Source organism: Desmodus rotundus, chromosome 4 (assembly GCF_022682495.2).
Source record: "Desmodus rotundus isolate HL8 chromosome 4, HLdesRot8A.1, whole genome shotgun sequence".
In the NCBI taxonomy this organism is placed as follows: Eukaryota; Metazoa; Chordata; class Mammalia; order Chiroptera; family Phyllostomidae; genus Desmodus; species Desmodus rotundus.
This window is the reverse complement of record NC_071390.1, coordinates 129951758-129964612: the sequence shown is the minus strand read 5'-3', so window position 1 is coordinate 129964612 and position 12855 is coordinate 129951758. Positions and strand designations below refer to the sequence as shown.

Here is a 12855-nt window from a genome sequence, read left to right as displayed (position 1 = left end):
ATATTTATTGAGTTCCTACTGTGTGCAGTCATTGTTTTAAGCCCTGGGGGTAAAGGAGTGACCAAAACAGACACAATTCCCTGCCTTTAAGAAATGTAGTGTTTCAACTCCACTCCAGGAAGACAGACAACCCAATTAAAAAATGGGCAAAGGACTTGAACAGATACTTTTGCAAGGAAGACATACAGAGGGCCCAGAGACATATGAAAAGATGCTCAGCATCACTAGCCTTCAGAGAGATGCAAATTAAAACCACAATGAGGTACCATCTCACACCCGTCAGAGTGGCCAACATAAACAAATCCACAAACGAATGTTGGAAAGGATGTGGAGAAAAGGGAATCCTAGTGCACTGTTGGTGGGAATGCAGACTGGTGAGGCCACTGTGGAAAACAGCATGGAATTTCCTCAGAAAACTCAAAATGGAACTGCCCTTTGACCCAGCAATTCCGCTGCTGGGATTATACCCTAAGAACCCTGAAACACCAATCCAAAAGAACCTGTGAACCCCAATGTTCATAGCAGCACAATTTACAATAGCCAAGTACTGGAAGCAACCTAAGTGCCCATCAGCAAACGAGTGGATCCAAAAACTATGGTATATTTACACAATGGAATTCTACGCAGCAGAGAGAAAGAAGGAGCTTACACCCTTTGCAACAGCATGGATGGAACTGGAGAGCATTATGCTAAGGGAAATAAGCCAGACGGTGAGGGACAAATACCATATGATCTCATCTTTAACTGGAACGTAATAAATAGAAGAAAAAAGGAAACAAAATATGACCAGAGACATTGAAGTTAAGAACAATCTAACAATGGTCAGGGGGGAGTGGGGAGGGGACAGTGAGGAGAGGGGATTGCAGGAACTACTATAAAGGACACATGGACAAAATCAAGGGGGAGGGTGGGGGTGGGGGAGGGAGTGGGGTTCAGCTGGGGTGGGGTGGAGGGACAGGGAGAAAAGGCACACAACTGTAATTGAATAACAATAAAAATTAAAAATTAAAAAATGTGTTTTATATGAAATATAAATAAAAAAGATAACTAAGAATACATATGGAATGACTGAATGTGATTCATGCTAAGGATAAAAATGAAGCCAGGAATGGGAGAGGAAGCGAGCCTGTGCCTGAGCATTTAGATGAGGAGGTCAGGACCTGAGAGGTGACATTTTTTGAGTGTGCTGAAGGAAGTGAGGGAAGTACCCACGTGGGTACCGGGAAGGACATTGTAGACAGAGGGACCAGCAAAGGCACAGGCCCTGAGGAGTGGAGCGGAGAGAGAAGGGAACAGAGGAACGCGAAATGGGATCAGAGAGGAGGAGGCTGGGGACAGGGAGTGGGGAGACCAGGTTATGCAGCCACCAAAAGGACCTGTGCATCTGTCGTATGAGGTTTCAGATGTCATGTGTAATTGTTTGTGCTGGTTCCTTCTACATAAGTCGTTGAACTGCTACAGTCCAATTCATGCTTATCATACATTTCCAATGTTGAAACTGAGATATTTTCTGTTTGGAATGTGTGTTTAACTCTTTCTGGTTCTTTGGCTGGCCAACAGTATGATGTATAGAGTTTTATTTAAGGCTGTTTAAAATTTTTGGTTTAAATTTGTACTAGTTGGAAAAGGCAAATAATGCTATATACTAATATGCAATCTTCTGTTTCCTGATATGTGGTGATATTTCAGTGAAATACAGCTTTCCTGCCAGATTTATTAAGATATAATTGACATACAACATCGTGTAGGTTAAAGGTGTAGAGTGTGTTGATTTAGTACATTAATACATTGCAAAATGGTTATCATCATAGCGTTAGCTATCACCTCCATCCTGTCACATAATTTGGGGGGTGAGAGCATTTATGATCTACCCTCTAAGCAACTTTCAAGTATATAGCATAGCGTCAGTAGCTGTAATCATCATTGGATCCTCAGAGTTTGTTAATCTTACGACTGGAAGTCTGGACCCTTTGACCAGTATCTCCTCATCTCCCAGACCTTGAAACAGAGGAACATCGCTCTGTTTCTCTGAGGTAAGATTTTTTTTAGGTTCCACATATAAGTGATATCATATAGCACTTGTCTTTGCCTGCCTCACTTAGCAGTGATATGTTGCTTAATGTACTTTGGTAACTCTTAGTCAATAGAATATTTGAACGCTTGTTTGAGAAGTGAAATCTACAATTATAAGGATGATACACATACTGATTTCTTTTACTCTGCAGCATTTAAAAAATTTCAGCTCACATATCACGTAGAGTAAAATCTATGAATCTTAACTGACATAATACTATCACCTATCGTAGGGTCCACATTAAAAATTTGACAGTTGTCCCAATAGCATTCTCCATGGCAACCTCTCCCTCTCCTTCCCACCTGTGGGATCACATTTAGTTTCGTGTCCCTTAATCTTCTTTAAACCGTGTCTACCATGATGTCTGCATTTTTGAAGATTAAAGGGCAGTGGTTTTGTAACTGTCCCTCGGTTTGGGTTTGTCTGATGATTACATTCAGGTTATGCCTTTTTAACATACTTAGAACTTTAGACTTGCATAAGCTATTTTTGCCACAAAGCAAAAGATGAATTTAAAAGTTAATCACCCCCCTCCAACAGACTCCCATTGCTTCAAAAGCGACCATCCCCACCTATATGCTAAGAGGAACCTATATGGTATATGATAAGCTAGCTCACTTTGAGATATTAGTGACTGAGGAATATACCTGAGTCAGCAAATCTGCTAGGCACCACTGTATTTTATTTTTTTATTATTTTTTATTTTTTTAGATTTTATTATTTATTTTTATAGAGAGGGAGAAGGAAAGGAAGAGAAACATCAATGTATGGTTGCCTCCTGCGTGCCCCCCACCGAGGACCTGGCCCGCCACCCAGGCATGTGCCCTGACTGGGAATCAAACCAGAGATCCTTTGGTTCACTGGCCCACGCTTAAGCCACTGAGCCATACCAGCCAGGGCTGTATTTTAAAGAAAAATTTATTAATCCAAAAGGTTCAATTTGTTAAAAAAGTCACAAAGGCCTATGCTTTTTACTTGGAGTTGTGGGCTGCTTTTCATATAGGGCCTCTATACATGTTCAAGGGTGAAAAGGATGCAGTTTTCCCTAGCCTTATTTTGTGAATGGCCCTCCCTATGAAACGCAAAAGTAGTCTGCTTTCTATAATAGGTGCAATGACTAATTCATTGAAGCTGTTCATCTATCTTTAGTTTGTCTTAGTTTTCCTGATGTTGAATATCATGTAGCAAGGCCTTCAGGGACTCATTTCAGAGCAGTTAACTTTTGGATTGCCAAAGTTCTGATATTTGGGGAGAGAAAGCCCAGTGAAATCAGATTGGTTGTGGATGGTCGGAGCTCCTGCAAGAGCTCTGAGGGCCTAGATGAGCAGTGAGCAGTGATGGGGCTGGGGGGTGCAGTTCTGAAAGGGAGTGAGAGTCACATGCAAACCTGTCTCTGTCTTCAAGTTCGTCCAAAGTTGGCCCTTTTCTACTTATGCCTCACGAACCAAAGAGAAAGCAAAAAAAAAGAAGCAAGTTTATTAACATAATATAGAATTTCTTAATGAGGATTTCAAGTACGGGTTTTATTGAAGCCTGTCATTTCGAAGCAAATATCTGTTCTTATAATAAAAATTTGCTATGAAGTGAGGAAAGGAATTAGGTATTTTTCTTCCTTTTTGTTTTAATGCAGCAAGGAAGCACAGCCATCTCTTTCCATTTCCCAGGCAACATTCCCAGGGACCTCACGTCTTTATGTTCTTTTTGTCCTTTTGTGGAAGCAGCAGCAACAGCAGTACCTTCTGCGCATAGTTCTTGGGAGGCACAGGTGTGAGACATGGACCACCTGTACAAAACCAAGTGTCTACATTACAGGCAAGATGAGCAGCAGAAACAGGAGGTGGTGGTTTCCAGAATGACTGAAGGAAAAAGCAGTGAACACAGTCTGTGGGTATGTGGCTTACATTGCACCCTAGGGATACAAGGTCCCTAGAGTTGAGTAAACTTACGTCTGTGGAGTCGTAGAGTTAACAGAACATCCATGTAAACTTCATCAGACTTTTGAGCCCAGAACCATGTTGAAAGTTCTAGGGGAAGTATATTATTTAAGCTAGTATCTATATGATGGTAAGGAGAGAAAGTGAGATACTTGTCAAGCTAATTTGCACTGGTTGCTTAAAAAGTTAACATTAAAGTACATTTAGATATTATAATTAAAGAGTTGGGGGGTTAGGTCATTCAGTTTATGACAGTTTTAAAGTATTATCTATAGTCAGACTTCCCATCACCTTGTTGTGCTTTTATCTTTATAATTTCTTTTTGGTGTTGTTGGCAAACTGAGTGGATCTTGCAAGTTCTCATCACAAAGAAAAATAAATTTGTAACTACGTATGGTGTTGAATTAACGGGACTTACTGTGGTGATCATTTTTTGCAATATATACAAATATTGAATCATTACACGGTACATCTGAAACTGATATGATGTTATATCAATTGTACCTCAATGAAAATATAGTAAATGAATAAATAACTACTATTTACACCACTGCCAGAGATGCTTTAAATAAAGCTTTCAGTTTACCAGAATTTCTTTTAAAATTCCCTTTGTAATACACCTTGCGAAGTATTCCAGTGAATATAAAAGGGTGTCATTAATGTCTTCATTTGGTTTACAACAATCTCGATTTATTCAGACGCTCCTCACTCTAATTTAGAAGGTGGAGCTGATTCTACTGGCATTTCAGTATGGATGGGAATGACTAGAACCACTCACTTAGGGATTTTATTTATATAAATATTCCGGGATCAAAAGATACTGGGAATAAGAATAATGCGGCTATTGCTCCTATTTAGCAAACTTGAATAACCTGTACAGCAGTATCTTCACTGCTGACGATGAAACCCATTTATAGTCAGTGGTGTTGAAGATAACTTTCAAATTCAATAATTTTAGTTTGGAAAAAAAACCAGAAATCTTTTTATAGTCTTTTCTGAGGTATTGATTTCTTTTGCTTCAGCAGGTTTGGGGCTTCTCTCTTCTATCTGTCTTCCTCAGATGAACTTCCTCTCCAGAATCTTCTTCTGGGGAAATATCTATAATGTGGAATAAAGTATCTGTTTGGCCAAAAAAAAAGATGATACTGAGAACGGTGGTTGCACCTTGGAGGAAGGAAGGGTCTGTTTGGAAACCCAATGTGGACTCTGGGCCTCCATGTTGGAAAAAAATAGGAAGGACCCTTGGGCGTCCTTGTGACGGGCTGGATCCTTGTCACCGGTTTCCTGGTGGTAGGTGGAGGGGTGAGTGTAAAGATCTGGCAGTCTGTAGAATCCACATTGTGTTGTGAGCCTCCCGGAGGGGTGACTGTCTCTTGCCCTGTGGGGAGAAAAATGCGAGTCAGAAAGCAGGCCTGAGAACGAAAGCAGAAGGGAGATGCTGGAGGGGTAGCAGGGGAGCGAGATTAGAAGAGAGAAACAGAGAGGTCTCAAAGTGTGTGTGGAGGAACTGCCCAGGCTCAGTGAGGTGAAACGTGGACACACCTTATGGCCCCGCAATTGCACTCTGGGGATTCACCTGAGACAAACGAGTGCATAAGTCTGCAAAAGGCTAGTTCAAGGATTTTCATAGCAGCCTCGGTCATATTACACTAAACTTGGAAACAGTACGAATGTCCATCAATAGGAAGCCATGTAAACAGACTGTGCATATTCATATAATGAAATACTGTACTACTCAGCAAGGAAAAAGAAGAGTTACTAATACAACAACATGGTTGCATTCCATGTATGTTATGTTGAGCAAATTTTCCATTTTTATAAAAGTTCAAGAACAAGCTAAACTAACCTAGGGCTTAAAAAAAGTTAAAAAAATAGCTTAGAGTTAGGGTAGTTGTTACTTAGTGGAAAAAGTAATCAGGGAACTCTTTAAATCTTGATCTGGGTGGTTGTTACATAGATATGGAGATAAAGATGATATATATATTATATACACACACACAACATATATACTTGTATACATTTATATTTACATATACATATGTACACATATTTATACACATATGTATGTATGTATAAAATGTGATCAATCAGTATCTTAGTTTTGTGCATTTTACAGTCAGTGAAAGACAAATACCATATGATTTCCCTTATGTGTGGAATCTAATGAACAAAATAAACTAACAAACAAAATAGAAACAGATTCATAGATACGGAGAACACACTGATAGCTGTCAGAGGGGAGGGGTTTGAGGTTGAAAAAGGTGATGGGATTAAGCAAAAAACCCCCACAACCCTCATAAACAAACACCAGTATGGTGATTACCAGAGGGAAAGGGGGTGGGGTGAGGTAGAAGAGGGTAAAGGGGAGGTATATGGTGATGGAAGGGGACTTGACCTGGGGCAGTAAACACACAATACACTATACAGATGATGTATTACAGAATTGTACCCCTGAAACCTATATAATTTTATTAACCAATGTCACCCCAATAAATCAAATTTATTTAAAATATACAGAAAGTTAGTTGGAAAAAAGAACTTAATGTTAAGAAAATAAAAATAGCCCAGGCCAGTGTAGCTCAGTGGATTGAGTGCCAGCCTACAAAACGAAAGTTCACTGGTTCAATCCCCTGTCCGGGCACATGCCTGGGTTGCAGGCCAGGTCCCCAGTTGGCAGTGTGTGAGAGGCAGCCAATCAATGTTTCTCTCCCTTTCTTCCTCCCTCCCTTCCCCTCTCTCTAAAAATAAATAAAATCTTAAAAAAAGAAAAGAAAAATAAATGCCACCACCCCCACCCCTTGCCCCAAAGTTCCATTAATCCAAAAGACCTGCTTCTCTAGCCCCAGCAGTGAAATCATTCCCTAAGGAGGAAGGGAGGGAGCCTCTACATGCAGCAGCAGAATGAGCACTGAGGACCAGGAGGACATTAGTGTCTGAAAAGAAAATTTGGATCAAGTTCAAGTGTCAAGTTCTTCCCTCTGGCTATATCATCTAATCTAATTGGCTATGAAAAAGTTAGCTTCCCTTTAGAAAATTATTCCTTCACTCCCCTAGAGACTTTGGCCTGGAAAGGACTGCTGAGTGTGAATGATGGGCAAATGAACTCCCCACAGGAAGTTGGGAGTACTGAGGTACTTAAAAAGAGCTAGATCGCCCTCACTGTTAGAACAGCTGAATTCAGGTTTCTTGGTTGTACTGGATATGCTTATTGCCCGCTGTGTTCATAGCCCCTTGCAGAGATTCTGTTTCACCCACAACCCTTGAAAGGTCAGTCCCGCACACCTTTGCCTATGGCTGATTGGACTGCTGTTAGACAGTCAACTTATTCATTGGCTGGCCATTGACAAATCAGATTCTCACTTGATAATTTTAACAAAAAGACACACACAGTTAGTGGAAGGTGTAGAGAAGGGGCTGGAGTGTTAGGTTTTGGCCAGTTCATTGTGGAATAAGCAGAGAAGCCAGTCTTTCCAGAGAAACTGTAAAACGGGGAAGGCCTCTCAAAGAGAACATGTGGCAACAGAGTGATGAGGAAAGTAGCTTGGTTTTTGACTTTCAGGGCTGGTCCAACTGAGGGCTGGCTGTACTTAAGGTTCTTGGAGATATTCTTATAATAATCACTCCATCTCAAGTTCTACTCTTTTTAAAAGCTCACTTGAATGAATGTCTGTTTCTCGAAGGAAATACCGACTCTTTCTCCCAGACCACCCAGTCTACTGAGTATTGAAATTCTATGACCGAAACGAGATTAAGACACTTCAAACTACAGAATATGATTAAATCCCACATTACTCATTCTTTCCACCTATGTAATTAGATCAGTTCTGAACATTTGTGACACAAAAACCTTCTGCCGAGGACCCAGTTGCTTGGGGAGAAGCCAGCTTTACTCGTCATCTGCATCTTGACATCTTGCTATCAGATCAGGTTTGGTTAGACCTTGCGCTCTGCACCTCAGTGTGCTGTGTTCCAGCTGTTCAAACCAACCAACCAGCCAACCAACCAACCAACCAGCTGACTGACCAACCGACCGATCCTTCTGCTTATTTCATTTCTTAAAACCCAAGGCTACTCTCCATACCCTCCAGCTGACAGTGGGGTCTTGGAGCCCGCTGGGCTGCTTTTTTTCTGACTCTGGGATGTCCAATAGTGTTTGGTGTTCTCTTCTGGGAATTTCTAAGGGCTCAAGATCAAACACGCCTGTCCCATTAACCAACCCAAGAATGTGTGCAGGACCACATAAAACCACATTCTCCCAGCAGACTAGACACATGGTGATGATTTCAGGTCACTGATTGGCTAGCACAAGTGTTCTAAAACGTGGGAGCCGTAGGGATTGATCTGGGAAACTCACAGTTTCCTTACAAGGTTAAGGCCACCCATCTGAGTAAGTGGGTTGATGCCTGTCATAGCCTCCAACTTTGACTTACTTAATACTGCTCGCTAATTCTTTTGTTTACTATGTGCTCAGTTCCCACTGCCTTCTAAGCCTTTAATACTCTTCTCAAAGCCACTTCCAAATTCTCATTAATCTTCATTTATTTGAAGAATTCTCTTAAAAATTCTCTCTACCTTTCTAAGTAGATTACTTAGCATCCTTCTTCAGAGAGAAAGCTTCGGTGATCTGCCATGAACTTCTTTGGGTTCCTCCTTCTGTCATTGCAAAGAGACATCTGAACACTTCCCCCCACCTATTTAATCTGTTCGAATCTGACTGCCTCCTCCACTTCACAGAAGCTGCTCTGGCAAAACTCATCAATGGTTATGGGCTTCAGAAAACTTGGTTCCAGGTGCCTGGATCACCATTTCCTGCCATCTTTGCTTGTTTCACTTCTGTGCAGTTTTCCTGTCTCATTTCTTCATGGAGGCCTTCACCCTGAGGCTGTGGTAAGGCAGTGGTCAGTATGCCTCCATAGCATCCTGTGAGTCTACTTTCATAATCCTCATCAGTCAGATGATTACTCTACAGTGGTTATATTCCTTCTCCACTGAAATATCCACTTGACCACATCCTGTAGACCTCAGCCCCAGCACAGTGCCTAGAATAGAATTCATTGATTGGCAGAAATCTCAGTTTCTATAATTGCAAAAGTTACCATGTTCCTATCTCTCAGAGATAATGTGATTGCTAATAAGCACATAGTTCTCATTATGTGATATACTGACATACCACCCAAAGCTCTCAATGTCAAAGACGAGAGCTCTTCTGCAACCTTACTCAGACCAAAGTAGGTCAAATATTTAAATGCGGGTTAAAAACATTTTGAGAGGCAGAACAGCGTCGTGTTTAAAAGTGTAGGCTCTAGAGCTACAGGTTTCCTGAGCTCTGCCATTTAATAACTCTGTGACCAAAGACAGGTTTCTGAGCTCCTCTGAGTCTCCTTCTCCTTATGTGTAAAATGAAGAAATGAATACCGCCTATGGGACGGGTTTGTGGTGTTATCTGAAATGAGATACGTGCTCAGAACATCCCCGACTCACAGTACGCATTTAGTAGGTGTTAGCTACTGTTATTGTTCATCCTGAACGTTATGGGAAGATTCTGTTAGCAGGAGCCCCATTTTCTTGGTTCCATCTGGTTGTACTTTATACATAAAATCTGTGCACTATCGGTAGAGTAAAGGGTACTGATCTAATTACCTCCATGAAGACAGGGACTATTGACTTTGTTGGTCGCGGCTATGTCCCTCGCGCCTGGAATAGCTCTGGCTCAGAGTGGTGCCCAGGACAGAGCTGAAAATTGAATGAATGGCCAGGCAGATGCTGAATTTTACTCTCTGTGGATTTTTGTAAAGCTCATTGAGTATTTAATTATAGTCCTGGAAAATTCACAATAACTTAGATTTAAAATTAGAGTAAAATAAAAAGTTAAACCAAAATATTGCTTAGCATTTGTATATCAATTTTAAATGGGTTTATTATAGTCTAGACATAAAACTCATGGCATACCAACAACTAGCACTTTAAAAAAAGGTGAGATGAGAAGACCTTTTTAGCAAGTATATGTAATTACCTGTAGTCTGTGGTTGTTTGGGCAGACAATAGCTGGGTCACAGCGAATTATGCTGATTTTAATATAAGTAAGCTTCATACTTGATTTATAATATGCAATTCTTCCTTTATGTGGCACATGGAGTATTAGAAAAATTCTCATATGCTTTTGGAGTGGAACCAGAAAGAAATATAATCCTGTAGTTAATTAACTCATAACTCAACTCAATTTGATTTTAACTTGGTTAACTGCAACTCAATTCATTTTGTAGGCTCACAGAATAACTGGCTACCTTGGTCAAATCTCTAATTTTACAGGTAAATAATTCAGAGCCAGAAAGTGTCACACAGGCCTATTTTAGTTCTCTGCTAAGAGTCTAATCATTGTTCGGCAGGTGCAGGTTACTGTGTTAGGTGCTGCGGCAAATGCAGAGATGATAAAAACACGGCCTGAGCTCAGAAGTGCAGGCACACTGCAAGTTCATGGGCGATGTACGAATTATCATTAAGTAGACTAAGATGTCAGAGAAAGAGGAGATTGCAATTTTAAAATTGGCAATACTATAGTGACATTTAAACATCATCAGGTGAAGCACAATTGCAATAAACAGAGGTGAAAACAGGAGGAGGGGACAGCCACAGCCTGACAGAGAGAGGAGAGAGGCCGATGGGGAGGGTAGGTAGAAGTGAGCAGCAAGGGGGAACCAGGGCGGCCTGGGTAGAGGGAAGCTACATTTGAAGGATGTCAGTGCCAGTCTGAGGGCCAGAGAGGAAGAGCGAGTCAAGTTCAAAAATCAGTTCTTACATTTGAATTGGTGTTCTTTTAGGTGTGGATACACTTCTAATTTCATTAGAACCTGTTTGGCTACACATTCCAGAGTTTCCTGACGCATGGTTCACTTTCTGGAAAGAAGGTGGCTAGTTCTGTGCTATGGTGCCTCATTGCAATGCCACTTTTAGCAAGTGACGCCTGGGGGCCTAGTCTTGGAATGGATCAGGGCAGGGCTTCGCGTGGTCCCTGCGTCCTCGCCCCGATCACCAGAGTTCACGCAGAGACTGCACAGGGTGGGCTCTGGTCTGTCCAGCCGCTCTGCTCTCTGCTCTGTTGTGAGCACTGGCGGGTGAAAGCAGGGAATTGTTGGGGGGTGGGGGTGACTAACTTCTAGCTGGGTCCCAGCAAAGCCCCCAGGGCCGTGTGAAGGGAGAAGGATTCATTTTGACTCCAGGGCCTCTAGTCCCTGAATCGCATCTCGTTCCGGAGCTGAGGGCAACTGAGCCCTCAGACCCGGGTCTCCCAGGATCTCTTTGCCCCTTCCCCTCCCTTCCCTGTCCTTGTCTTTCATTTCCTCAGGCGTTTGTAAGCCAATTCGAAGGCTCAGGCCACTTGAAAGTTTCATAGCGGAGGAAAGGGAAAAGACCAGGAAGAGGGGAGAAATGGAATCTAATATAATCCTAGAGAAAGAAATCTGTGCTCACCGGACGAGCACTGAAACACAGGTAAATAGATGTGATTAATTAAAGCAGTTGACAAACAGAGACTAAACACCCACCATGTGCAAATTACTGTGCTTCCGGGGATAGAAAGAGGTGGACATTGCTACGACTCAGGGTGGCAAATTCTCAGCTTTAGAGCAATAGTAACTCGTATTCATATAGCGTTTTAAGCCTGAAGAGCTTTCTTGCATGATAGCTCATTTAGTCCTCTCCACCCCCATCATAATGCATGTTATTAATACTGTCACTTCATGTATGAAGAGACAGATATCAGAGAGGTTAAGTATGTCCAAAGTCAAAGAAGCAGAGGTGAGACAAAGACCAAGGTGTTCAGATGATAAAATTCAGCCTCTTCTTCTTCAACCACACAGCCTGGTAGAAGCTGACATAAATATTTTCAGTTTATGGACATGTATAATCAAGGAGCCAAATTTTATCTTTTCACACAACTTATTGATTAGTGGGCCCACAGCAGAATGAAAACAAAACCCTTACCTTCTGCCACAGTTACCACCAACCAGCAGGCCAACAGCCAGTGGGAGAAGCAGAGCTTGTGAGCCATGGCCGCTGCCCTGAGCAGTCGCTGCCTTGAACCCAGCCCTGATTTAAAGGGGAGCCGGTGAGTCACCAGCAGCCTGAGTCAGGTAATGTGCATGTGCATAGTGGACCACTGTGGTCAGGGCCTGCGGTGTGAGGCTGAGAAATCAGCAAGGAAATTCCAGAAAGTATTTATCAACCAGAAGCTTCTTGTAATCCCAGCCAAATATCATTCATCCGTCCTTGGAGTCAGACTTGAGACAACCACGCCTTCCCTGTTCTTTTACAGTAATTCCCTCAAATCTTCTTCACCGTCTGTGCCCTTTTTTACTTGTGGGCATTATTCTAGATTCTGAAGGCTTCCTGACGCAGGCACTTTAAAGTGGCTGTTCACAGGCCTCTGAGCAGGGTTTAGGGCTTGCTCTCCTCTGCTTTTGTCCAGGGGCCAAGGGCAGCAGAACTTTGGCTTCCCTAATAGCCACCGTGGTCACTGTCTAAACAAACACGAAAGTCTGGTAAGATTAACTTAAACAGTTGCCCTTCCAGGGCTCCTTCTCATGCACCAAGTTGCCAAAAAGATGAATGTGATACATCTGTACCCATTTTTTTCCTGAAAGAAGAACTGTCAGCCGCCGGGGCAGTGGAGAAGATAGTCACAAGTGATTAAAAGTGTGGGCCTTGGAGTTACAAAGAACTGGCTCCAGCCCTGGCTGGTGTGGCTCAGTGGACTAAGCGCCAGCCTGGGAACCGAAAGATGTCCCGTTCGATTCCCAGTCACGGCGTATACTGGCGTTGCAGGCCAGGTCCCCAGTTGGGGGCTTGTGG

General features: G+C 42.2%; 1 protein-coding gene across 1 annotated transcript; it reads right to left on the bottom strand.

Annotated features, from left to right (window-relative positions):
• Window positions 1-5051: 5051 nt before the first annotated feature.
• Window positions 5052-12055, bottom strand: ODAPH (odontogenesis associated phosphoprotein). The gene is made up of 2 exons (XM_024579001.2): window positions 11989-12055; window positions 5052-5386 (listed from the first exon to the last, which is right to left on the bottom strand). Exons 1-2 carry the CDS (start codon window positions 12053-12055, stop codon window positions 5052-5054), a joined length of 402 nt encoding a protein of 133 aa, XP_024434769.2.
• Between the last annotated feature and the right edge of the window lie 800 nt (window positions 12056-12855).

Bases quoted from the DNA above. Each gene is read 5' to 3' on its own strand.
- ODAPH (XM_024579001.2), bottom strand. From the start codon at position 12,055: ATGGCTCACAAGCTCTGCTTCTCCCACTGGCTGTTGGCCTGCTGGTTG. The intron at 5,387-11,988 runs GTAAGGGTTTTG...TTCTCCCCACAG, and splicing joins GGTGGTAACTGTGGCAGAAG to GGCAAGAGACAGTCACCCCT.